At 49.4% G+C, this 26,796-nt stretch overlaps 1 protein-coding gene across 3 annotated transcripts in view; it reads right to left on the reverse strand.

The window, feature by feature from the left end:
• Positions 1 to 933: 933 nt before the first annotated feature.
• LOC118936674 (general transcription and DNA repair factor IIH helicase/translocase subunit XPB) overlaps positions 934 to 26,796 on the reverse strand; it is a 59,635-nt gene continuing 33,772 nt past the window's right edge. The window contains exons 11-16 of one of the 3 annotated variants that reach the window (XM_090207010.1): positions 26,363 to 26,565; positions 22,982 to 23,078; positions 12,274 to 12,391; positions 11,858 to 11,976; positions 6,887 to 7,033; positions 934 to 1,203 (exon numbers count right to left, since the gene is read on the reverse strand). In XM_090207010.1, the coding sequence (XP_090063136.1) occupies positions 1,063 to 1,203; positions 6,887 to 7,033; positions 11,858 to 11,976; positions 12,274 to 12,391; positions 22,982 to 23,078; positions 26,363 to 26,565 (825 nt within the window). In that variant the 3' untranslated portion in view covers positions 934 to 1,062. Of the gene's footprint in view, positions 1,204 to 1,341; positions 1,471 to 6,886; positions 7,034 to 11,857; positions 11,977 to 12,273; positions 12,392 to 22,981; positions 23,079 to 26,362; positions 26,566 to 26,796 lie in introns of those variants that run through there. The other 2 variants (XM_090207011.1, XR_016488232.1) reach the window with 2 other exon arrangements.

A 26,796-nucleotide genomic window follows, 5' to 3' on the forward strand; every position in this document is an offset into this window, starting at 1 on the left:
GTAGAGGGTAGGGTAGAGGTTAGGGTAGGGTAGAGGGTAAAGGGGAGGGTAAAGGGGAGGGTAGAGGGTAGGGTAGAGGGTAGGGTAGAGGGTAGGGTAGAGGGTAGGGTAGAGGGGGGGTTAGAGGTAGGGTAGAGGGTAGGGTAGAGGGTAGGGTAGAGGGTAGGGTAGAGGGTAGGGTAGAGGGTAGGGTAGAGGGTAGGGTAGAGGGTAGGGTAGAGGGTAGGGTAGAGGGTAGGGTAGAGGGTAGGGTAGAGGGTAGGGTAGAGGGTAGGGTAGAGGGGAGGGTAGAGGGTAGGGTAGAGGGGAGGGTAGAGGGTAAAGGGGAGGGTAGGGTAGAGGGGAGGGTAGAGGGTAAAGGGAGGGTAGGGTAGAGGGGAGGGTGAGGGTAGAGGGGAGGGTAAAGGGGAGGGTAGAGGGTAGGGTAGAGGGTAAAGGGGAGGTTAGGGTAGAGGGGAGGGTAGAGGGTAAAGGGGAGGGTAGAGGGTAGGGTAGAGGGTAAAGGGGAGGGTAGGGTAAGGAGGGGAGGGTAGAGGGGTAGGGTAGAGGGTAGGGTAGGGTAGAGGGTAAAGGGGAGGGTAAAGGGGAGGGTAGAGGGTAGGGTAGAGGGTAGGGTAGAGGGTATGGGTAGAGGGTAGGGTAGAGGGTAGGGTAGAGGGTAGGGTAGGGTAGAGGGTAAAGGGGAGGGTAAAGGGGGAGGGTAGAGGGTAGGGTAGAGGGTAGGGTAGAGGGTAGGGTAGAGGGGAGGGTAGAGGGTAGGGTAGAGGGTAGGGTAGAGGGTTAAAGGGGAGGGTAGGGTAGAGGGGAGGGTAGAGGGTAGGGTAGAGGGTAGGGTAGAGGGTAGGGTAGAGGGGAGGGTAGAGGGGCGTGACAGCGTTTGGACACTTGGTTGAGAAACTGATTCTGCAAACAATAAAAAAATATACAAACGAATCCCAAAATTCCTGTTTTATTTCAAACGCATTTCTGACCCTGAGTCTAGGAACCCGTTCCACAACACCCTGGCAGCATCCCACAGTAACGCCTTATTCCCTATATGGTGCAGCAGAATAGAGCAGAGACCTACGGGCCCTTCCTGAAGCGCTTGAAGAGCGGGTGGATGTTGTTACCCAGGTGGGCCCGGTTGCCTCTAGAGCGATACTCCATGTAGACAGAATCATCAGCCCCGGACATGGAGCTCATGGTACCTGGCCTCCGCTGGAACTGGGGAGAGAGAGAGAGGTTAGATACTCCATGTAGACAGAATCGTCAGCCCCGGACATGGAGCTCATGGTACCTGGCCTCCGCTGGAACTGGGGAGAGAGAGAGAGGTTAGATACTCCATGTAGACAGAATCATCAGCCCCGGACATGGAGCTCATGGTACCTGGCCTCCGCTGGAACTGGGGAGAGAGAGAGAGGTTAGATACTCCATGTAGACAGAATCATCAGCCCCGGACATGGAGCTCATGGTACCTGGCCTCCGCTGGAACTGGGGAGAGAGAGAGAGGTTAGAATATAGAACTGGAGAGAGAGAGAGGTTAGAATATAGAACTGGAGAGAGAGAGAGAGGTTAGAATATAGAACTGGAGAGAGAGAGAGAGAGGGAGGTTAGAATATAGAACTGGATAGAGAGAGAGAGGTTCGAATATAGAACTGGAGAGAGAGGTTAGAATATAGAACTGGAGAGAGAGAGAGAGGTTTGAATATAGAACTGGAGAGAGAGGTTAGAATATAGAACTGGAGAGAGAGAGAGGTTAGAATATAGAACTGGAGGGGAGAGAGAGAGGTTAGAATATAGAACTGGAGGGGAGAGAGCGAGGTTAGAATATAGAACTGGAGGGGAGAGAGCGAGGTTAGAATATAGAACTGGAGGGGAGAGAGCGAGGTTAGAATATAGAACTGGATAGAGAGAGAGAGGTTCGAATATAGAACTGGAGAGAGAGGTTAGAATATAGAACTGGAGAGAGAGGTTAGAATATAGAACTGGAGAGAGAGAGAGGTTAGAATATAGAACTGGAGGGGAGAGAGAGAGGTTAGAATATAGAACTGGAGGAGAGAGAGAGGTTAGAATATAGAACTGGAGAGAGAGAGGTTAGAATATAGAACTGGAGAGAGAGAGGTTAGAATATAGAACTGGAGAGAGAGAGGTTAGAATATAGAACTGGAGGGGAGAGAGAGAGGTTAGAATATAGAACTGGAGGGGAGAGAGAGTTTAGAATATAGAACTGGAGAGAGAGAGGTTAGAATATAGAACTGGAGGGGAGAGAGAGTTTAGAATATAGAACTGGAGAGAGAGAGGTTAGAATATAGAACTGGAGAGAGAGAGGTTAGAATATAGAACTGGAGGGGAGAGAGGTTAGAATATAGAACTGGGGAGAGAGAGAGGTTAGAATATAGAACTGGAGAGAGAGAGAGGTTAGAATATAGAACTGGGGAGAGAGAGAGGTTAGAATATAAAACTGGAGGGGAGAGAGAGAGGATAGAATATAGAACTGGAGGGGAGAGAGAGTTTAGAATATAGAACTGGAGAGAGAGAGAGAGGTTAGAATATAGAACTGGAGGGGGAGAGAGAGGTTAGAATATAGAACTGGAGGAGAGAGAGAGGTTAGAATATAGAACTGGAGAGAGAGAGAGAGAGGTTAGAATATAGAACTGGAGGGGAGAGAGAGAGTTTAGAATATAGAACTGGAGGGGAGAGAGAGGTTAGAATATAGAACTGGAGGGGAGAGAGAGAGGTTAGAATATAGAACTGGAGAGAGAGAGAGAGAGGTTAGAATATAGAACTGGAGAGAGAGAGAGGTTAGAATATAGAACTGGAGGAGAGAGAGAGGTTAGAATATAGAACTGGAGGGAAGAGAGAGTTTAGAATATAGAACTGGAGAGAGAGAGAGTTTAGAATATAGAACTGGAGAGAGAGAGGTTAGAATATAGAACTGGAAGGGAGAGAGAGAGGTTAGAATATAGAACTGGAGGGAAGAGAGAGTTTAGAATATAGAACTGGAGAGAGAGAGAGTTTAGAATATAGAACTGGAGAGAGAGAGGTTAGAATATAGAACTGGAGGGGAGAGAGAGAGTTTAGAATATAGAACTGGAGAGAGATTTTAGAATATAGAACTGGAGAGAAAGAGGTTAGAATATAGAATTGGAGGGGAAAGAGAGAGGTTAGAATAAGAGAGAGAGAGGTTAGAATATAGAACTGGAGGGGAAAGAGAGAGGTTAGAATATAGAACTGGAGGGGAAAGAGAGAGGTTAGAATAAGAGAGAGAGAGGTTAGAATATAGAACTGGAGGGGAAAGAGAGGTTAGAATAAGAGAGAGAGAGGTTAGAATATAGAACTGGAGGGGAGAGAGAGAGGTTAGAATATAGAACTGGAGAGAGAGAGAGTTTAGAATATAGAACTGGAGGGGAGAGAGAGAGGGAGAGAGAGAGGTTAGAATATAGAACTGGAGAGAGAGAGAGTTTAGAATATAGAACTGGAGGGGAGAGAGAGAGTTTAGAATATAGAACTGGAGAGAGAGAGAGAGAGGTTAGAATATAGAACTGGAGTGGAGAGAGAGAGGTTAGAATATAGAACTGGAGGGGAGAGAGAGAGGTTAGAATATAGAACTGGAGGGGAGAGAGAGAGGTTAGAATATAGAACTGGAGGGGAGAGAGAGTTTAGAATATAGAACTGGAGTGGAGAGAGAGAGGGAGAGAGAGAGGTTAGAATATAGAACTGGAGAGAGAGAGAGTTTAGAATATAGAACTGGAGGGGAGAGAGAGAGTTTAGAATATAGAACTGGAGAGAGAGAGAGAGAGGTTAGAATATAGAACTGGAGTGGAGAGAGAGAGGTTAGAATATAGAACTGGAGGGGAGAGAGAGAGGTTAGAATATAGAACTGGAGGGGAGAGAGAGAGGTTAGAATATAGAACTGGAGGGGAGAGAGAGTTTAGAATATAGAACTGGAGTGGAGAGAGAGAGGTTAGAATATAGAACTGGAGGGGAGAGAGAGGTTAGAATATAGAACTGGAGCGGAGAGAGAGAGAGGTTAGAATATAGAACTGGAGGGGAGAGAGAGGTTAGAATATAGAACTGGAGGGGAGAGAGAGAGGTTAGAATATAGAACTGGAGGGGAGAGAGAGGTTAGAATATAGAACTGGAGAGAGAGAGAGAGAGTTTAGAATATAGAACTGGAGAGAGAGAGGTTAGAATATAGAACTGGAGGAGAGAGAGAGGTTAGAATATAGAACTGGAGGGGAGAGAGAGAGGTTAGAATATAGAACTGGAGGAGAGAGAGAGAGGTTAGAATATAGAACTGGAGAGAGAGAGAGAGGTTAGAATATAGAACTGGAGAGAGAGAGAGAGAGAGGCTAGAATATAGAACTGGAGGGGGAGAGAGAGGTTAGAATATAGAACTGGAGGAGAGAGAGAGGTTAGAATATAGAACTGGAGGAGAGAGAGAGGTTAGAATATAGAACTGGAGGGGGAGAGAGAGAGGTTAGAATATAGAACTGGAGGAGAGAGAGAGGTTAGAATATAGAACTGGAGGAGAGAGAGAGGTTAGAATATAGAACTGGAGGGGAGAGAGAGAGGTTAGAATATAGAACTGGAGGAGAGAGAGAGGTTAGAATATAGAACTGGAGGGAGAGAGAGTTTAGAATATAGAACTGTAGAGAGAGAGAGTTTAGAATATAGAACTGGAGAGAGAGAGGTTAGAATATAGAACTGGAAGGGAGAGAGAGAGGTTAGAATATAGAACTGGAGAGAGAGAGAGTTTAGAATATAGAACTGGAGGGGAGAGAGAGAGTTTAGAATATAGAACTGGAGGGGAGAGAGAGAGGGAGAGAGAGAGGTTAGAATATAGAACTGGAGAGAGAGAGAGTTTAGAATATAGAACTGGAGGGGAGAGAGAGAGTTTAGAATATAGAACTGGAGAGAGAGAGAGAGAGGTTAGAATATAGAACTGGAGTGGAGAGAGAGAGGTTAGAATATAGAACTGGAGGGGAGAGAGAGAGGTTAGAATATAGAACTGGAGGGGAGAGAGAGAGGTTAGAATATAGAACTGGAGGGGAGAGAGAGTTTAGAATATAGAACTGGAGTGGAGAGAGAGAGGTTAGAATATAGAACTGGAGGGGAGAGAGAGGTTAGAATATAGAACTGGAGCGGAGAGAGAGAGAGGTTAGAATATAGAACTGGAGGGGAGAGAGAGGTTAGAATATAGAACTGGAGGGGAGAGAGAGAGGTTAGAATATAGAACTGGAGGGGAGAGAGAGGTTAGAATATAGAACTGGAGAGAGAGAGAGAGAGTTTAGAATATAGAACTGGAGAGAGAGAGGTTAGAATATAGAACTGGAGGAGAGAGAGAGGTTAGAATATAGAACTGGAGGGGAGAGAGAGAGGTTAGAATATAGAACTGGAGGAGAGAGAGAGAGGTTAGAATATAGAACTGGAGAGAGAGAGAGAGGTTAGAATATAGAACTGGAGAGAGAGAGAGAGAGAGGCTAGAATATAGAACTGGAGGGGGAGAGAGAGGTTAGAATATAGAACTGGAGGAGAGAGAGAGGTTAGAATATAGAACTGGAGGAGAGAGAGAGGTTAGAATATAGAACTGGAGGGGGAGAGAGAGAGGTTAGAATATAGAACTGGAGGAGAGAGAGAGGTTAGAATATAGAACTGGAGGAGAGAGAGAGGTTAGAATATAGAACTGGAGGAGAGAGAGAGGTTAGAATATAGAACTGGAGGGGAGAGAGAGAGGTTAGAATATAGAACTGGAGGAGAGAGAGAGGTTAGAATATAGAACTGGAGGGAGAGAGAGTTTAGAATATAGAACTGTAGAGAGAGAGAGTTTAGAATATAGAACTGGAGAGAGAGAGGTTAGAATATAGAACTGGAAGGGAGAGAGAGAGGTTAGAATATAGAACTGGAGGGAAGAGAGAGTTTAGAATATAGAACTGGAGAGAGAGAGAGTTTAGAATATAGAACTGGAGAGAGAGAGGTTAGAATATAGAACTGGAAGGGAGAGAGAGAGGTTAGAATATAGAACTGGAGGGAAGAGAGAGTTTAGAATATAGAACTGGAGAGAGAGAGAGTTTAGAATATAGAACTGGAGAGAGAGAGGTTAGAATATAGAACTGGAGGGGAGAGAGAGAGTTTAGAATATAGAACTGGAGAGAGATTTTAGAATATAGAACTGGAGAGAAAGAGGTTAGAATATAGAATTGGAGGCGAAAGAGAGAGGTTAGAATAAGAGAGAGAGAGGTTAGAATATAGAACTGGAGGGGAAAGAGAGAGGTTAGAATATAGAACTGGAGGGGAAAGAGAGAGGTTAGAATAAGAGAGAGAGAGGTTAGAATATAGAACTGGAGGGGAAAGAGAGGTTAGAATAAGAGAGAGAGAGGTTAGAATATAGAACTGGAGGGGAAAGAGAGAGGTTAGAATATAGAACTGGAGGGGAGAGAGAGAGAGAGAGAGGTTAGAATAAGAGAGAGAGAGGTTAGAATATAGAACTGGAGGGGAAAGAGAGAGATTAGAATAAGAGAGAGAGAGGTTAGAATATAGAATTGGAGGGGAAAGAGAGAGGTTAGAATATAGAACTGGAGGAGAGAGAGAGAGGTTAGAATATAGAACTGGAGGGGAGAGAGAGAGGTTAGAATATAGAATTGGAGGGGAGAGAGAGAGGTTAGAATATAGAACTGAAGGAGAGAGAGAGAGGTTAGAATAAGAAAGAGAGAGGTTAGAATATAGAACTGGAGGGGAAAGAGAGTTTATAAGGTTTTAAAGGTTTTAAATGCCTGACTTCAGAATTTGACAGACCAGATGCGTTTCCCATGCTGGACAGACAGAAGTCAAACCAGAACGGATGTCCACATTTCATTGATTGATTGATTGATTGATTGATTGATTGATAAGAGGTGTGCATACATACCATTGGCCGTCCATTCTCTCCGATGACCACTTCCTCCTCTGCGTCGAGGTCTGTAGCCGCCAGAACCTTCTGGAGCAGCTGATACTGCTCCTCTCTGGAGGAGAACATCAGATTATCCTCCTCCATCCCCGCCATTTTAGTGATGACCTGGTGGAGAGGAGGAGATTAGGGAGGAGGAGGAGGAGGACAGAGAGAGAGGGGGAAGGACATAGATTAGATCAGTGCTTAATTTGAGCCGGAGCAAACTAGAGCACTCTTCCCCCAACTCTGTGATCAGGTCAAACTAAAAATACTTTTTTCTTGAAAGTATGTTCCGGAACCTCAGAGCTCCAATGTTCCCGGAACCTCAGAGCTCCAATGTTCCCGGAACCTCAGAGCTCCAATCTTCCGGAACCTCAGAGCTCCAATGTTCTGGAACATCAGAGCTCCAAAGTTCCGGAACCTCAGAGCTCCACAGGTCATTCAGTATCTGCCATTTACATGTGATCAGGACAGAGAGCAGGGTTGTGTGAGAAGGGGGGTCTGCAGTGGCGCTGACATTGAACTTTTGGGGTTAATAGCCAAAATCTCCAACTATCCCTTTAAAAGCATGTCTCCAGCAAAACTATTTAACTATGTTTTTAAGTCCAAAAACACCCCCATAATAATGGATAGTAACGGACCTCTGGTCTCTTGGTACTGTAGGGTTGGTATTGTATAGTAACGGACCTCTTGGTACTGTAGGATTAGTATTGTATAGTAACGGACCTCTTGGTACTGTAGGGTTAGTATTGTATAGTAACGGACCTCTGGTCTCTTGGTACTGTAGGGTTAGTATTGTATAGTAACAGACCTCTTGGTACTGTAGGGTTAGTATTGTATAGTACCGGACCTCTTGGTGCTGTAGGGTTAGTATTGTATAGTAACGGACCTCTGGTCTCTTGGTACTGTAGGGTTAGTATTGTATAGTAACGGACCTCTTGGTACTGTAGGGTTAGTATTGTATAGTAACGGACCTCTGGTCTCTTGGTATTGTAGGGTTAGTATTGTATAGTAACGGACCTCTGGTCTCTTGGTGCTGTAGGGTTAGTATTGTATAGTAACGGACCTCTTGGTACTGTAGGGTTAGTATTGTATAGTAACGGACCTCTGGTCTCTTGGTATTGTAGGGTTAGTATTGTATAGTAACGGACCTCTGATCTCTTGGTACTGTAGGGTTAGTATTGTATAGTAACGGACCTCTTGGTACTGTAGGGTTAGTATTGTATAGTAACGGACCTCTGGTCTCTTGGTGCTGTAGGGTTAGTATTGTATAGTAACGGACCTCTTGGTACTGTAGGGTTAGTATTGTATATTAACGGACCTCTTGATACTGTAGGGTTAGTATTGTATAGTATCGGACCTCTTGGTACTGTAGGGTTAGTATTGTATAGTATCGGACCTCTGGTCTCTTGGTGCTGTAGGGTTAGTATTGTATAGTAACGGACCTCTGATCTCTTGGTACTGTAGGGTTAGTATTGTATAGTAACGGACCTCTTGGTACTGTAGGGTTAGTATTGTATAGTAACGGACCTCTGGGTACTGTAGGGTTAGTATTGTATATTAACGGACCTCTTGATACTGTAGGGTTAGTATTGTATAGTATCGGACCTCTGGTCTCTTGGTACTGTAGGGTTAGTATTGTATAGTAACGGACCTCTGGTCTCTTGGTACTGTAGGGTTAGTATTGTATAGTAACGGACCTCTTGGTACTGTAGGGTTAGTATTGTATAGTAACGGACCTCTGGGTACTGTAGGGTTAGTATTGTATATTAACGGACCTCTTGATACTGTAGGGTTAGTATTGTATAGTATCGGACCTCTTGATACTGTAGGGTTAGTATTGTATAGTAACGGACCTCTGGTCTCTTGGTACTGTAGGGTTAGTATTGTATAGTAACGGACCTCTTGGTACTGTAGGGTTAGTATTGTATAGTAACGGACCTCTTGGTACTGTAGGGTTAGTATTGTATAGTAACGGACCTCTTGGTACTGTAGGGTTAGTATTGTATAGTAACGGACCTCTTGGTACTGTAGGGTTAGTATTGTATATTAACGGACCTCTTGGTACTGTAGGGTTAGTATTGTATAGTAACGGACCTCTTGGTACTGTAGAGGGTTAGTATTGTATAGTAACGGACCTCTGGTCTCTTGGTACTGTAGGGTTAGTATTGCATAGTAATGGACCTCTGGTCTCTTGATACTGTAGGGTTAGTATTGTATAGTATCGGACCTCTGGTCTCTTGGTACTGTAGGGTTAGTATTGTATAGTAACGGACCTCTGGTCTCTTGGTACTGTAGGGTTAGTATTGTATAGTAACAGACCTCCTGGTACTGTAGGGTTAGTATTGTATAGTATCGGACCTCTTGGTACTGTAGGGTTAGTATTGTATAGTAACGGACCTCTTGGTGCTGTAGGGTTAGTATTGTATAGTAACGGACCTCTTGGTGCTGTAGGGTTAGTATTGTATAGTAACAGACCTCTTGGTACTGTAGGGTTAGTATTGTATAGTAACGGACCTCTTGGTACTGTAGGGTTAGTATTGTATAGTAACAGACCTCTTGGTACTGTAGGGTTAGTATTGTATAGTAACAGACCTCTTGGTACTGTAGGGTTAGTATTGTATAGTAACAGACCTCTTGGTACTGTAGGGTTAGTATTGTATAGTAACAGACCTCTGGTCTCTTGGTACTGTAGGGTTAGTATTGTATAGTAACGGACCTCTTGGTACTGTAGGGTTAGTATTGTATAGTAACGGACCTCTTGGTACTGTAGGGTTAGTATTGTATAGTATCGGACCTCTTGGTACTGTAGGGTTAGTATTGTATAGTATCGGACCTCTTGGTACTGTAGGGTTAGTATTGTATAGTAACAGACCTCTTGGTACTGTAGGGTTAGTATTGTATAGTAACGGACCTCTGGTCTCTTGGTACTGTAGGGTTAGTATTGTATAGTATCGGACCTCTTGGTGCTGTAGGGTTAGTATTGTATAGTAACGGACCTCTTGGTACTGTAGGGTTAGTATTGTATAGTAACGGACCTCTGGTCTCTTGGTGCTGTAGGGTTAGTATTGTATAGAAACGGACCTCTTGGTACTGTAGGGTTAGTATTGTATAGTAACAGACCTCTTGGTACTGTAGGGTTAGTATTGTATAGTATCGGACCTCTTGGTACTGTAGGGTTAGTATTGTATAGTAACCTTGAAGCTGTATCCCTGGTCCACTAGGAACCTCTGTCTCTTGGTACTGTTGGGTTAGTATTGTATAGTAACAGACTTCTTGGTACTGTAGGGTTAGTATTGTATAGTAACGGACCTCTTGGTACTGTAGGGTTAGTATTGTATAGTGACGGACCTCTGGTCTCTTGGTACTGTAGGGTTAGTATTGTATAGTAACAGACCTCTTGGTACTGTAGGGTTAGTATTGTATAGTAATGGACCTCTGGTCTCTTGGTGCTGTAGGGTTAGTATTGTATAGTAACGGACCTCTTGGTACTGTAGGGTTAGTATTGTATAGTAACGGACCTCTGGTCTCTTGGTACTGTAGGGTTAGTATTGTATAGTAACGGACCTCTGGCCTCTTGGTGCTGTAGGGTTAGTATTGTATAGTATCAGACCTCTGGTCTCTTGGTACTGTAGGGTTAGTATTGTATAGTAACGGACCTCTGGTCTCTTGGTACTGTAGGGTTAGTATTGTATAGTAACGGACCTCTGGTCTCTTGGTACTGTAGGGTTAGTATTGTATAGTAACGGACCTCTGGTCTCTTGGTGCTGTAGGGTTAGTATTGTATAGTATCAGACCTCTGGTCTCTTGGTACTGTAGGGTTAGTATTGTATAGTAACGGACCTCTGGTCTCTTGGTGCTGTAGGGTTAGTATTGTATAGTAACGGACCTCTGGTCTCTTGGTGCTGTAGGGTTAGTATTGTATAGTAACGGACCTCTTGGTACTGTAGGGTTAGTATTGTATAGTAACGGATCTCTGGTCTCTTGGTGCTGTAGGGTTAGTATTGTATAGTAACGGACCTCTTGGTACTGTAGGGTTAGTATTGTATAGTTTCGGACCTCTTGGTACTGTAGGGTTAGTATTGTATAGTAACGGACCTCTGGTCTCTTGGTGCTGTAGGGTTAGTGTTGTATAGTAACGGACCTCTTGGTACTGTAGGGTTAGTATTGTATAGTATCGGACCTCTGGTCTCTTGGTACTGTAGGGTTAGTATTGTATAGTAACGGACCTCTTGGTACTGTAGGGTTAGTATTGTATAGTATCGGACCTCTGGTCTCTTGGTACTGTAGGGTTAGTATTGTATAGTAATGGACCTCTTGGTACTGTAGGGTTAGTATTGTATAGTATCAGACCTCTGGTCTCTTGGTACTGTAGGGTTAGTATTGTATAGTATCGGACCTCTTGGTACTGTAGGGTTAGTATTGTATAGTATCGGACCTCTTGGTACTGTAGGGTTAGTATTGTATAGTAACGGACCTCTTGGTACTGTAGGGTTAGTATTGTATAGTAACAGACCTCTGGTCTCTTGGTACTGTAGGGTTAGTATTGTATAGTATCAGACCTCTGGTCTCTTGGTACTGTAGGGTTCGTATTGTATAGTAACGGACCTCTTGGTACTGTAGGGTTCGTATTGTATAGTAACGGACCTCTTGGTACTGTAGGGTTAGTATTGTATCGTAACAGACCTCTGGTCTCTTGGTACTGTAGGGTTAGTATTGTATAGTAACGGACCTCTTGGTACTGTAGGGTTAGTATTGTATAGTATCGGACCTCTTGGTACTGTAGGGTTAGTATTGTATAGTAACCTTGAAGCTGTATCCCTGGTCCACTAGGAACCTTTGTCTCTTGGTACTGTAGGGTTAGTATTGTATAGTAACCTTGAAGCTGTATCCCTGGTCCACTAGGAACCTTTGTCTCTTGGTACTGTAGGGTTAGTATTGTATAGTAACCTTGAAGCTGTATCCCTGGTCCACTAGGAACCTCTGTCTCTTGGTGCTGTAGGCCATCTCCTGAGTATCCTGAGACACCAACGAGTAGAAGTAGGCATTATACTCCTCCGCGACCATACCTGGGTGGAGGGGGAGGTGTGTGGTGTGTGTGGAGGTGTGTGTGTGTGTGTGTGTGTGTGTGTGTAGGTGTGTGTGTGTAGGTGTGTGTGTGTGTGTGTGTGTGTGTGTGTGTGTGTGTGTGTGTGTGTGTGTGTGTGTGTGTAGGTGTGTGTGTAGGTGTGTGTGTGGAAAGGGGAAATAGGAAAATACTGGTCAACTTCACTTCGAATCAATTATTGCATTTGACCACAATACATACGGTTACACACACACACACACACACACACACACACACACACACACACACACACACACACCTTTCTTGGCTCGCAGCACCCTGCCCAGCCTCTGAGCCTCCTGTCTGCGAGAACCCCCATGAGAGGAGATCTGGATCAGAACATTAGCCTCGGGGAGGTCAAAGGACGTGTCACCCACCTGAGACAGAGAGACAGAGAGAGAGAGACAGAGAGAGACACAGAGAGACACAGAGAGAGAGACAGAGAGAGAGACAGAGAGAGAGAGAGAGACAGAGAGAGAGACAGAGAGAGAGAGACAAAGAGAGACAGAGAGCGAGAGAGAGAGAGAGAGACAGACAGAGAGAGAGACAGAGAGAGGGAGAGAGAGACAGAGAGAGAGAGACAAAGAGAGACAGAGAGCGAGAGAGAGAGAGAGAGCGAGAGAGAGAGAGACAGACAGAGAGACAGAGAGAGGGAGAGAGAGACAGAGAGAGAGAGACAAAGAGAGACAGAGAGCGAGAGAGAGAGAGAGAGAGAGAGACAGACAGAGAGACAGAGAGAGGGAGAGAGAGACAGAGAGAGACAGAGAGAGAGAGAGAGAGAGAGAGACAGACACAGAGAGAGAGAGAGAGACAGGGAGAGAATGAATATACAGGTAACTGTCAAAATAATGGAAACAATTTAGTAAATGATACAAAGTATATTGAAAGCAGGTGCTTCCACACAGGTGTGATTCCTGAGTTAACCTCTTGAGTGTAGGGGGCAGTATTTCCGGGCCTATTTCTCAGGCCCGGAATCAAGAATATGCATATAATTGTCAGATTAGGATAGAAAACACTCTAAAGTTTCCAAAACTGTCAAAATATTGTCTGTGAGTATAACATAACTGATATTGCAGGAGAAACCTGAGGAAAATCCAACCAGGAAGTGCTGTTTTTTCTGAAACCTCCATTGCATGCCTTCCCTCCATTTAAAGGGATATCAACCAGATTACATTTCCTATGGCTTCCACATGGCGTGAACAGTCTTTAGACATAGTTTCAGGCTTTTATTCTGAAAAAATGAGCGAGAACGATCACATCGCGTCATTGGATGGCTGGGTGCCAGCAGAGTTTTGCATACGTGAGCAGCTTGGAGCAGACATTTTCTCTCTCTCTCCTATTGATTATTTATTGTAAAAACAACCTGAGGATTGATTATTAAAAAACTTTGACATGTTCCTACGAACTTTACGGATACTCAACAAAACGCGCCAACCAAATGGACGTTTTAGGATATAAAAATTATCATCTTTATGGAACAAAACAAAACATTTATTGTGTAACTGGGAGTCTTGTGAGTGCAAACATACGAAGATCATCAAAGGTAAGCGATTCACTGTATTGCTTTTCTGACTTTCGTGACCAATCGATTTTGCTGCTAGCTGTTTGTAATGTTTTGTCTACTGAGAGAGATGTCCTAACATAAACGCTTGGATAGCTTTCGCCGAAAAGCTTTTATGAAATCTGACACGCCAGGTGGATTAACAACAAGTTAAGATGTGTTTTGCTATATTGCACTTGTGATTTCACGAAAATTAAATATTTGTAGTAATTTAATTTGAATTTGGCGCTCTGCAATTCAGCGGATGTTGACGAAAATGATCCCGCTAACGGGATGGGTGCGCCAAGAAGTTAATTAAGCAGTTAACATCCCATCATGCTTAGGAGCATGTATAAAAATGCTAGGCAGGCCAGTATTTTGACCATTATTATGGCTACCTTGGCTTGGCCCTCACAGGATGACAACGCCAACCCTCCACAGGACACGAGAGGCCACTGAATGGTTTGATGAGCATGAAAAACGATGTAAACCATAACGCCCCGGCCGTCTCAGTCACCAGAACCCAATCGAACCCGTATGGGAGATTCTGGAGCGGTGCCTGAGACAGCGTTTTCCCACCGCTATCAACAAAACACCAAGTGATCAAATTCCTGGTGGAAGATCGATGTCTCAACCCTCCAAGAGAGTTCCAGACACTGTGTAGAATCTATATCAAGGAGCATTGATGTGGTTCTGACCCAACAACCTGGGAAGACACTGTGTAGAATCTATACCAAGGAGCATTGAAGTGGTTCTGACCCAACAACCTGGGAAGACACTGTGTAGAATCTATATCAAGGAGCATTGATGTGGTTCTGACCCAACAACCTGGGAAGACACTGTGTAGAATCTATACCAAGGAGCATTGAAGTGGTTCTGACCCAACAACCTGGGAAGACACTGTGTAGAATCTATACCAAGGAGCATTGATGTTGTTCTGACCCAACAACCTGGGAAGACACTGTAGAATCTATACCAAGGAGCATTGAAGTGGTTCTGACCCAACAACCTGGGAAGACACTGTGTAGAATCTATACCAAGGAGCATTGATGTGGTTCTGACCCAACAACCTGGGAAGACACTGTGTAGAATCTATACCAAGGAGCATTGATGTGGTTCTGACCCAACAACCTGGGAAGACACTGTGTAGAATCTATATCAAGGAGCATTGATGTGGTTCTGACCCAACAACCTGGGAAGACACTGTAGAATCTATACCAAGGAGCATTGAAGTGGTTCTGACCCAACAACCTGGGACGACACTGTGTAGAATCTATATCAAGGAGCATTGATGTGGTTCTGACCCAACAACCTGGGAAGACACTGTGTAGAATCTATACCAAGGAGCATTGAAGTGGTTCTGACCCAACAACCTGGGACGACACTGTGTAGAATCTATATCAAGGAGCATTGATGTGGTTCTGACCCAACACCCTGGGAAGACACTGTAGAATCTATACCAAGGAGCATTGAAGTGGTTCTGACCCAACAACCTGGGAAGACACTGTGTAGAATCTATACCAAGGAGCATTGAAGTGGTTCTGACCCAACAACCTGGGAAGACACTGTGTAGAATCTATACCAAGGAGCATTGATGTGGTTCTGACCCAACAACCTGGGAAGACACTGTGTAGAATCTATACCAAGGAGCATTGAAGTGGTTCTGGCCCAACAACCTGGGTTCTGACCCAACAACCTGGGTTCCGACCCAACAACCTGGGACGACACTGTGTTTATGTTGGTGGTTAGCTGGACATGACAGTGCATCTCCCTCTCACATGACGGTGCCTCTCCCTCTCCACATGACGGTGCCTCTCCCTCTCCACATGACGGTGCCTCTCCACATGACGGTGCCTCTCCACATGACGGTGCCTCTCCCTCTCCACATGACGGTGCCTCTCCACATGACGGTGCCTCTCCACATGACGGTGCCTCTCCACATGACGGTGCCTCTCCCCATGACGGTGCCTCTCCACATGACGGTGCCTCTCCACATGACGGTGCCTCTCCACATGACGGTGCCTCTCCACATGAAGGTGCCTCTCCACATGACGGTGCCTCTCCACATGACGGTGCCTCTCCCTCTCACATGACGGTGCCTCTCCCTCTCACATGACGGTGCCTCTCCCTCTCACATGACGGTGCCTCTCCCCATGACGGTGCCTCTCCCTCTCACATGACGGTGCCTCTCCACATGACGGTGCCTCTCCCTCTCACATGACGGTGCCTCTCCCTCTCACATGACGGTGCCTCTCCCTCTCACATGACGGTGCCTCTCCCTCTCACATGACGGTGCCTCTCCCTCTCACATGACGGTGCCTCTCCCTCTCACATGACGGTGCATCTCCCTCTCACATGACGGTGCCTCTCCACATGACGGTGCCTCTCCCCATGACGGTGCCTCTCCCTCTCACATGACGGTGCCTCTCCACATGACGGTGCCTCTCCACATGACGGTGCCTCTCCCTCTCCACATGACGGTGCCTCTCCCCATGACGGTGCCTCTCCACATGACGGTGCCTCTCCACATGACGGTGCCTCTCCACATGACGGTGCCTCTCCCTCTCCACATGACGGTGCCTCTCCCCATGACGGTCCCTCTCCACATGACGGTCCCTCTCCCCATGACGGTCCCTCTCACATGACGGTCCCTCTCCACATGACGGTCCCTCTCCACATGACGGTCCCTCTCCACATGACGGTGCCTCTCCCTCTCACATGACGGTGCCTCTCCCTCTCACATGACGGTGCCTCTCCCTCTCACATGACGGTGCCTCTCCCTCTCACATGACGGTGCCTCTCCCTCTCACATGACGGTGCCTCTCCCTCTCACATGACGGTGCCTCTCCACATGACGGTGCCTCTCCACATGACGGTGCCTCTCCACATGACGGTGCCTCTCCACATGACGGTGCCTCTCCACATGACGGTGCCTCTCCCCATGACGGTGCCTCTCCACATGACGGTGCCTCTCCCTCTCCACATGACGGTGCCTCTCCACATGACGGTCCCTCTCCCCATGACGGTCCCTCTCCACATGACGGTCCCTCTCCACATGACGGTCCCTCTCCACATGACGGTCCCTCTCCACATGACGGTCCCTCTCCACATGACGGTGCCTCTCCCTCTCCACATGACGGTGCCTCTCCACATGACGGTCCCTCTCCACATGACGGTGCCTCTCCACATGACGGTGTCTATCCCTCTCCACATGACGGTGCCTCTCCACATGACGGTGCCTCTCCACATGACGGTGCCTCTCCACATGACGGTCCCTCTCCAAATGACGGTCCCTCTCCACATGACGGTCCCTCTCCACATGACGGTCCCTCTCCACATGACGGTGCCTCTCCACATGACGGTGCCTCTCCACATGAAGGTCCCTCTCCACATGACGGTGCCTCTCCCTCTCCACATGACGGTGCCTCTCCACATGACGGTGCCTCTCCACATGACGGTCCCTCTCCACATGACGGTGCCTCTCCACATGACGGTGTCTATCCCTCTCCACATGACGGTGCCTCTCCACATGACGGTGCCTCTCCACATGACGGTGCCTCTCCACATGACGGTCCCTCTCCACATGACGGTGCCTCTCCACATGACGGTCCCTCTCCACATGACGGTCCCTCTCCACATGACGGTGCCTCTCCCTCTCCACATGACGGTGCCTCTCCACATGACGGTGCCTCTCCACATGACGGTGCCTCTCCACATGACGGTGCCTCTCCCTCTCACATGACGGTGCCTCTCCCTCTCACATGACGGTGCCTCTCCACATGACGGTGCCTCTCCCCATGACGGTGCCTCTCCCTCTCACATGACGGTGCCTCTCCACATGACGGTGCCTCTCCCTCTCCACATGACGGTGCCTCTCCCCATGACGGTGCCTCTCCACATGACGGTGCCTCTCCACATGACGGTGCCTCTCCACATGACAGTGCCTCTCCACATGACGGTGCCTCTCCCTCTCCACATGACGGTGCCTCTCCCTCTCCACATGACGGTGCCTCTCCACATGACGGTGCCTCTCCACATGACGGTGCCTCTCCACATGACGGTGCCTCTCCCTCTCCACATGACGGTGCCTCTCCACATGACGGTGCCTCTCCACATGACGGTGCCTCTCCACATGACGGTGCCTCTCCCCATGACGGTGCCTCTCCCCATGACGGTGCCTCTCCACATGACGGTGCCTCTCCACATGACGGTGCCTCTCCACATGACGGTGCCTCTCCACATGAAGGTGCCTCTCCACATGACGGTGCCTCTCCACATGACGGTGCCTCTCCCTCTCACATGACGGTGCCTCTCCCTCTCACATGACGGTGCCTCTCCCTCTCACATGACGGTGCCTCTCCCCATGACGGTGCCTCTCCCTCTCACATGACGGTGCCTCTCCACATGACGGTGCCTCTCCCTCTCACATGACGGTGCCTCTCCCTCTCACATGACGGTGCCTCTCCCTCTCACATGACGGTGCCTCTCCCTCTCACATGACGGTGCCTCTCCCTCTCACATGACGGTGCCTCTCCCTCTCACATGACGGTGCATCTCCCTCTCACATGACGGTGCCTCTCCACATGACGGTGCCTCTCCCCATGACGGTGCCTCTCCCTCTCACATGACGGTGCCTCTCCACATGACGGTGCCTCTCCACATGACGGTGCCTCTCCCTCTCCACATGACGGTGCCTCTCCCCATGACGGTGCCTCTCCACATGACGGTGCCTCTCCACATGACGGTGCCTCTCCACATGACGGTGCCTCTCCCTCTCCACATGACGGTGCCTCTCCCCATGACGGTCCCTCTCCACATGACGGTCCCTCTCCCCATGACGGTCCCTCTCACATGACGGTCCCTCTCCACATGACGGTCCCTCTCCACATGACGGTCCCTCTCCACATGACGGTGCCTCTCCCTCTCACATGACGGTGCCTCTCCCTCTCACATGACGGTGCCTCTCCCTCTCACATGACGGTGCCTCTCCCTCTCACATGACGGTGCCTCTCCCTCTCACATGACGGTGCCTCTCCACATGACGGTGCCTCTCCACATGACGGTGCCTCTCCACATGACGGTGCCTCTCCACATGACGGTGCCTCTCCACATGACGGTGCCTCTCCCCATGACGGTGCCTCTCCACATGACGGTGCCTCTCCCTCTCCACATGACGGTGCCTCTCCACATGACGGTCCCTCTCCCCATGACGGTCCCTCTCCACATGACGGTCCCTCTCCACATGACGGTCCCTCTCCACATGACGGTCCCTCTCCACATGACGGTCCCTCTCCACATGACGGTGCCTCTCCCTCTCCACATGACGGTGCCTCTCCACATGACGGTCCCTCTCCACATGACGGTGCCTCTCCACATGACGGTGTCTATCCCTCTCCACATGACGGTGCCTCTCCACATGACGGTGCCTCTCCACATGACGGTGCCTCTCCACATGACGGTCCCTCTCCAAATGACGGTCCCTCTCCACATGACGGTCCCTCTCCACATGACGGTCCCTCTCCACATGACGGTGCCTCTCCACATGACGGTGCCTCTCCACATGAAGGTCCCTCTCCACATGACGGTGCCTCTCCCTCTCCACATGACGGTGCCTCTCCACATGACGGTGCCTCTCCACATGACGGTCCCTCTCCACATGACGGTGCCTCTCCACATGACGGTGTCTATCCCTCTCCACATGACGGTGCCTCTCCACATGACGGTGCCTCTCCACATGACGGTGCCTCTCCACATGACGGTCCCTCTCCACATGACGGTGCCTCTCCACATGACGGTCCCTCTCCACATGACGGTCCCTCTCCACATGACGGTGCCTCTCCCTCTCCACATGACGGTGCCTCTCCACATGACGGTGCCTCTCCACATGACGGTGCCTCTCCACATGACGGTGCCTCTCCCTCTCACATGACGGTGCCTCTCCCTCTCACATGACGGTGCCTCTCCACATGACGGTGCCTCTCCCCATGACGGTGCCTCTCCCTCTCACATGACGGTGCCTCTCCACATGACGGTGCCTCTCCCTCTCCACATGACGGTGCCTCTCCCCATGACGGTGCCTCTCCACATGACGGTGCCTCTCCACATGACGGTGCCTCTCCACATGACAGTGCCTCTCCACATGACAGTGCCTCTCCCTCTCCACATGACGGTGCCTCTCCCCATGACGGTCCCTCTCCACATGACGGTCCCTCTCCACATGACGGTCCCTCTCCACATGACGGTCCCTCTCCACATGACGGTCCCTCTCCACATGACGGTCCCTCTCCACATGACGGTGCCTCTCCACATGATGGTGCCTCTCCACATGACGGTGCCTCTCCCTCTCACATGACGGTGCCTCTCCACATGACGGTGCCTCTCCACATGACGGTGCCTCTCCCTCTCACATGACGGTGCCTCTCCCCATGACGGTGCCTCTCCACATGACGGTGCCTCTCCACATGACGGTGCCTCTCCCTCTCCACATGACGGTGCCTCTCCACATGACGGTCCCTCTCCCCATTACGGTCCCTCTCCACATGATGGTCCCTCTCCCCATGACGGTCCCTCTCCACATGACGGTCCCTCTCCACATGACGGTCCCTCTCCACATGACGGTCCCTCTCCACATGACGGTCCCTCTCCACATGACGGTCCCTCTCCACATGACGGTGCCTCTCCACATGACGGTGCCTCTCCACATGACGGTGCCTCTCCACATGACGGTGCCTCTCCACATGACGGTGTCTATCCCTCTCCACATGACGGTGCCTCTCCACATGACGGTGCCTCTCCACATGACAGTCCCTCTCCACATGACGGTCCCTCTCCACATGACGGTCCCTCTCCACATGACGGTGCCTCTCCACATGACGGTCCCTCTCCACATGACGGTCCCTCTCCACATGACGGTGCCTCTCCCTCTCCACATGACGGTGCCTCTCCACATGACGGTCCCTCTCCACATGACGGTGCCTCTCCCTCTCCACATGACGGTGCCTCTCCACATGACAGTGCCTCTCCACATGACGGTGCCTCTCCACATGACGGTGCCTCTCCACATGACGGTGCCTCTCCACATGACGGTGCCTCTCCCTCTCCACATGACGGTGCCTCTCCCTCTCACATGACGGTGCCTCTCCCTCTCACATGACGGTGCCTCTCCACATGACGGTGCCTCTCCACATGACGGTGCCTCTCCACATGACGGTGCCTCTCTCCATGACGGTGCCTCTCCCTCTCACATGACGGTGCCTCTCCACATGACGGTGCCTCTCCCCATGACGGTGCCTCTCCCTCTCCACATGACGGTGCCTCTCCCTCTCACATGACTGTGCCTCTCCACATGACGGTGCCTCTCCACATGACGGTGCTTCTCCCTCTCACATGACGGTGCCTCTCCACATGACGGTGCCTCTCCACATGACGGTGCCTCTCCCCATGACGGTGCCTCTCCCCATGACGGTGCCTCTCCACATGACGGTGCCTCTCCACATGACGGTGCCTCTCCACATGACGGTGCCTCTCCCTCTCACATGACGGTGCCTCTCCCCATGACGGTGCCTCTCCCTCTCACATGACGGTGCCTGTCCACATGACGGTGCCTCTCCACATGACGGTGCCTCTCCCTCTCACATGACGGTGCCTCTCCACATGACGGTGCCTCTCCACATGACGGTGCCTCTCCACATGACGGTGCCTCTCCACATGACGGTGCCTCTCCCTCTCCACATGACGGTCCCTCTCCACATGACGGTGCCTCTCCACATGACGGTGCCTCTCCACATGACGGTGCCTCTCCCTCTCCACATGACGGTGCCTCTCCCTCTCCACATGACGGTGCCTCTCCACATGACGGTGCCTCTCCACATGACGGTGCCTCTCCACATGACGGTGCCTCTCCCCATGACGGTGCCTCTCCCCATGACGGTGCCTCTCCCCATGACGGTGCCTCTCCCCATGACGGTGCCTCTCCAAATGACGGTGCCTCTCCAAATGACGGTGCCTCTCCACATGACGGTGCCTCTCCCCATGACGGTGCCTCTCCACATGACGGTGCCTCTCCACATGACGGTGCCTCTCCACATGACGGTGCCTCTCCACATGACGGTGCCTCTCCCCATGACTGTGCCTCTCCCCATGACGGTGCCTCTCCACATGACGGTGCCTCTCCCCATGACGGTGCCTCTCCACATGACGGTGCCTCTCCACATGACGGTGCCTCTCCCCATGACGGTGCCTCTCCAAATGACGGTGCCTCTCCAAATGACGGTGCCTCTCCAAATGACGGTGCCTCTCCAAATGAGGGTGCCTCTCCCCATGACGGTGCCTCTCCCCATGACGGTGCCTCTCCCCATGACGGTGCCTCTCCCCATGACGGTGCCTCTCCAAACGACGGTGCCTCTCCACATGACGGTGCCTCTCCACATGACGGTGCCTCTCCACATGACGGTGCCTCTCCCTCTCCACATGACGGTGCCTCTCCACATGACGGTGCCTCTCCCTCTCCACATGACGGTGCCTCTCCACATGACGGTGCCTCTCCCTCTCACATGACGGTGCCTCTCCACATGACGGTGCCTCTCCACATGACGGTGCCTCTCCACATGACGGTGCCTCTCCACATGACGGTGCCTCTCCACATGACGGTGCCTCTCCACATGACGGTGCCTCTCCACATGACGGTGCCTCTCCACATGACGGTGCCTCTCCACATGACGGTGCCTCTCTCACATGACGGTGCCTCTCCACATGACGGTGCCTCTCCACATGACGGTGCCTCTCCACATGACGGTGCCTCTCCACATGACGGTGCCTCTCCACATGACGGTGCCTCTCCACATGACGGTGCCTCTCCACATGACGGTGCCTCTCCACATGACGGTGCCTCTCTCACATGACGGTGCCTCTCCACATGACGGTGCCTCTCCACATGACGGTGCCTCTCCACATGACGGTGCCTCTCCACATGACGGTGCCTCTCCACATGACGGTGCCTCTCCACATGACGGTGCCTCTCCACACGACGGTGCCTCTCCACACGACGGTGCCTCTCCACATGACGGTGCCTCTCCACATGACGGTGCCTCTCCACATGACGGTGCCTCTCCACATGACGGCAGAAGAGGAAAAGAAACCACACTACAAATACATCCGGCTGTCCTTACCCAGAAACCCTCAGTCATCCCCCCGTATCACGGCAACGCCAGACGACAGACTGAGCCACTCAACCCAGGGGTGTATTCATTCAAACTATAGGAAAACATTTCGCAAACGAAAAATAAATAAATGTTTCTACAGGGACAAATTCACTTAAGGTCTCTCCCCGTTTGGAGATGAATACAGCCCAGGTAACCTTGGAGATATTATGTGATGGGGGAGGGGTTGGTTACCTTGGAGACACGTGATGGGGGTAAGAGTTGGTTACCTTGGAGATGAAGATGGTGTTGATCTTGGGGTTGTGTTTAAAGTTCTGTAGGATCTGCATCCTCTCTCCCTGAGAGGTGGGGCCATAGATGTAGGGCCTGAGAGGAGAGAGACGTTAGATACAGGGCCTGAGAGGAGAGAGACGTTAGATACAGGGCCTGAGAGGAGAGAGATGTTAGATACAGGGCCTGAGAGGAGAGAGACGTTAGATACAGGGCCTGAGAGGAGAGAGACGTTAGATACAGGGCCTGAGAGGAGAGAGACGTTAGATACAGGGACTGAGAGGAGAGAGATGTTAGATACAGGGCCTGAGAGGAGAGAGACGTTAGATACAGGGCCTGAGAGGAGAGAGACGTTAGATACAGGGACTGAGAGGAGAGAGATGTTAGATACAGGGCCTGAGAGGAGAGATATGTTAGATATAGGGTCTGAGAGGAGAGGGACGTTAGATACAGGGCCTGAGAGGAGAGAGACGTTAGATATAGGGCCTGAGAGGGGAGAGACGTTAGATACAGAGCCTGAGAGGAGAGAGACGTTAGATACAGGGCCTGAGAGGAGAGACGTTAGATACAGGGCCTGAGAGGAGAGACGTTAGATACAGGGCCTGAGAGGAGAGAGACGTTAGATACAGGGCCTGAGAGGAGAGAGATGTTAGATACAGGGCCTGAGAGGAGAGAGACGTTAGATACAGGGCCTGAGAGGAGAGAGACGTTAGATACAGGGCCTGAGAGGAGAGAGACGTTAGATACAGGGCCTGAGAGGAGAGAGATGTTAGATACAGGGCCTGAGAGGAGAGAGATGTTAGATACAGGGCCTGAGAGGAGAGAGACGTTAGATACAGGGCCTGAGAGGAGAGAGATGTTAGATACAGGGCCTGAGAGGAGAGAGATGTTAGATACAGGGCCTGAGAGGAGAGAGACGTTAGATACAGGGCCTGAGAGGAGAGAGACGTTAGATATGGGGGGGTATGAGGTAATAACATGGCTATATACACATGGTACCAGTACTGAGTCAATGTGCTGAGGTACGAGGTAATAACATGGCTATATACAGGAAGTACCAGTACTGAGTCAATGTGCTGAGGTACGAGGTAATAACATGGCTATATACAGGAAGTACCAGTACTGAGTCAATGTGCTGAGGTACGAGGTAATAACATGGCTATATACAGGAAGTACCAGTACTGAGTCAATGCGCTGAGGTACGAGGTAATAACATGGCTGTATACACATGGTACCAGTACTGAGTCAATGTGCTGAGGTACGAGGTAATAACATGGCTGTATACACATGGTACCAGTACTGAGTCAATGTGCTGAGGTACGAGGTAATAACATGGCTATATACAGGAAGTACCAGTCCCAATGTGCTGAGGTACGAGGTAATAACATGGCTATATACAGGAAGTACCAGTACCAATGTGCTGAGGTACGAGGTAATAACATGGCTATATACAGGAAGTACCAGTACCAATGTGCTGAGGTACGAGGTAATAACAGAGCATTCAGAAAGTATTCAGACCTCTTGACTTTCTCCACATTTTTCTACTTTTTTTTCCTTAAATGAGGAAACAAAACGTTCTACAGACATTACCCCGTGATGACATCATGATGATAAAGCAAACACTCTTGTTTTTTATTTTTTATTCTTCCCTCACCCCCCCAAAAAACGGATATCACATTTACATAAGTATTCAGACCCTTTACTCAGTACTTTGTTGAAGCACCTTTGGCAGCGATTACAGCCTTGTTGAGTCTTCTTGGGTATGTCGCTACAAGCTTGGCACACCTGTATTTGGGGAGTTTCTCCTATTTTTCTCTGCAGATCCTCTCAAGCTCTGTCAGGTTGGATGGGGAGCGTCGCTGCACAGCTATTTTCAGGTCTCTCCAGAGATGTTAAAGTCCGGGCTCTGGCTGGGCCACTCAAGGACATTCAGAGAGTTGTCCCGAAGCCGCTCCTGTGTTGTCTTGGCTGTGTGCTTAGGATCGTTGTCCTGTATTAGAAGGTGACCCTTCGCCCCAGTCTGAGGTCCTGGGCGCTCTGGAGCAGGTTGTCATCAAGGATCTCTCTGTACTTTACTCTGTTCATCTTTCCCTCGATCCTGACTAGTCTCCCAGTCCCTGCCGCTGAAAAACATCCCCTCAGCATGATGCTGCCACCACCATGCTTCACCGTAGGGATGGTGCCAGGTTTCCTCCAGATGTGAAGCTTGGCATTCAGGCCAAAAAGTTCAATCTTGGTTTCATCAGATCAGAAAATCTTGTTTCTCATGGTCAGAGTCCTTTAGGGGCCTTTTGGCAAACTCCAAGCGGGCTGTCATGTATCTTTTACTGAGAAGTGGCTTCTGTCTGTCCACTCTACCATAAAAGCCTGATTGGTGGAGTGCTGTAGAGATGGTTGTCCTTCTGGAAGGTTCTCCGATCCCCACAGAGGAACTCTGGAGCTCTGTTAGAGTGACCATCAGGTTCTTGGTTGGCTCCCTGACCAAGGCCCTTCTTCCCCAATTGCTCAGTTTGGCCGGGCGACCAGCTCTAGGAAGAGTCTTGGTGGTTCCAAACTTCTTCCATTTAAGAATGATGGAGGCCACTGTGTTTTTGGGGATCTTCAATGCTGCAGAAATGTTTTGGTACCCTTCCCCAGATCTGTGCCTCGACACAATCCTGTCTCGGCGCTCTACGGACGATTCCTTCGACCTCATGGCTTGGATTTTGTTCTGTCAACTGTAGGACATTATATAGACAGGTGTGTACCTTTCCAAATCATGTCCAATCAATTGAATTTACGACAGGTGGACTCCAATCAAGTTGTAGAAACATCTCAAGGATGATCAATGGAAACAGGACGCACCTGAGCTCAATTTCAAGTCTCATAGCAAAGGGTCTGAATACTCATTGTAAATGAGGTATTTCTGTCTAAAAACCTGTTTTTGCTTCATTATTATGGGGTATTGTGATGTCATTATGGGGTATTGTGATGTCATTATGGGGTATTGTGATGTCATTATGGGGTATTGTGATGTCATTATGGGGTATTGTGATGTCATTATGGGGTATTGTGATGTCATTATGGGGTATTGTGTGTAGATTGATGAGAATTTTTAACGGAACAAAATGTGGAAAAGGGGGAAGGGGTCTGAATAAGTCCAGAATGCACTGCAGGTCCGGTCACTGTGGGGATGACGTCGTTGATCTGCTTGTGTGTCTCTTTCTACCTACCTGTTGAGGCGGATAGCTGTATGTGTGTGTGTCTCTCTACCTACTTGTTGAGGCGGATAGCTGTGTTTGTGTGTGTGTGTGTGTGTGTGTCTCTCTCTACCTACTTGTTGAGGCGGATAGCTGTGTGTGTGTGTGTGTGTGTGTGTGTGTGTGTGTCTCTCTACCTACTTGTTGAGGCGGATAGCGTACTCCTTCAGAGCGAAGACGTTGTCGGCGAACACCATGATCTTGTCGTTGCGTCTCTCGTGGAACTTGATGAGGAACTGACAGGCTCTGAACTTGTTGGGGTTCATGGTGTAGAGGAGAATACGTCTCTTCGTCTTGATGGCCACGTATTCCCGGTAAAACTCCGGGGACATCGGACACCACACCTAGACGAAGGACATTCTGACGTCAAACTACACATTTCTATGTGCTTGTAAAGTAGTACGTGTGTTATTCATCTTTTTTTCCTGAGGTCTTGGCTGATTTATTGATTTTCCTCATGACGTCAAGCAAAGAGGACACTGAGTTTGAAGGTAGGCCTTGAAATACATCCACAGGTACACCTCCAATTGACTGAAATTATGTTAATTAGCCAATCAGAAGCTTCTAAAGCCATG

The sequence above is a fragment of the Oncorhynchus mykiss genome, chromosome 18 (assembly GCF_057628025.1).
Source record: "Oncorhynchus mykiss isolate SJ-2025 chromosome 18, ASM5762802v1, whole genome shotgun sequence".
Classification (NCBI taxonomy): domain Eukaryota; kingdom Metazoa; phylum Chordata; class Actinopteri; order Salmoniformes; family Salmonidae; genus Oncorhynchus; species Oncorhynchus mykiss.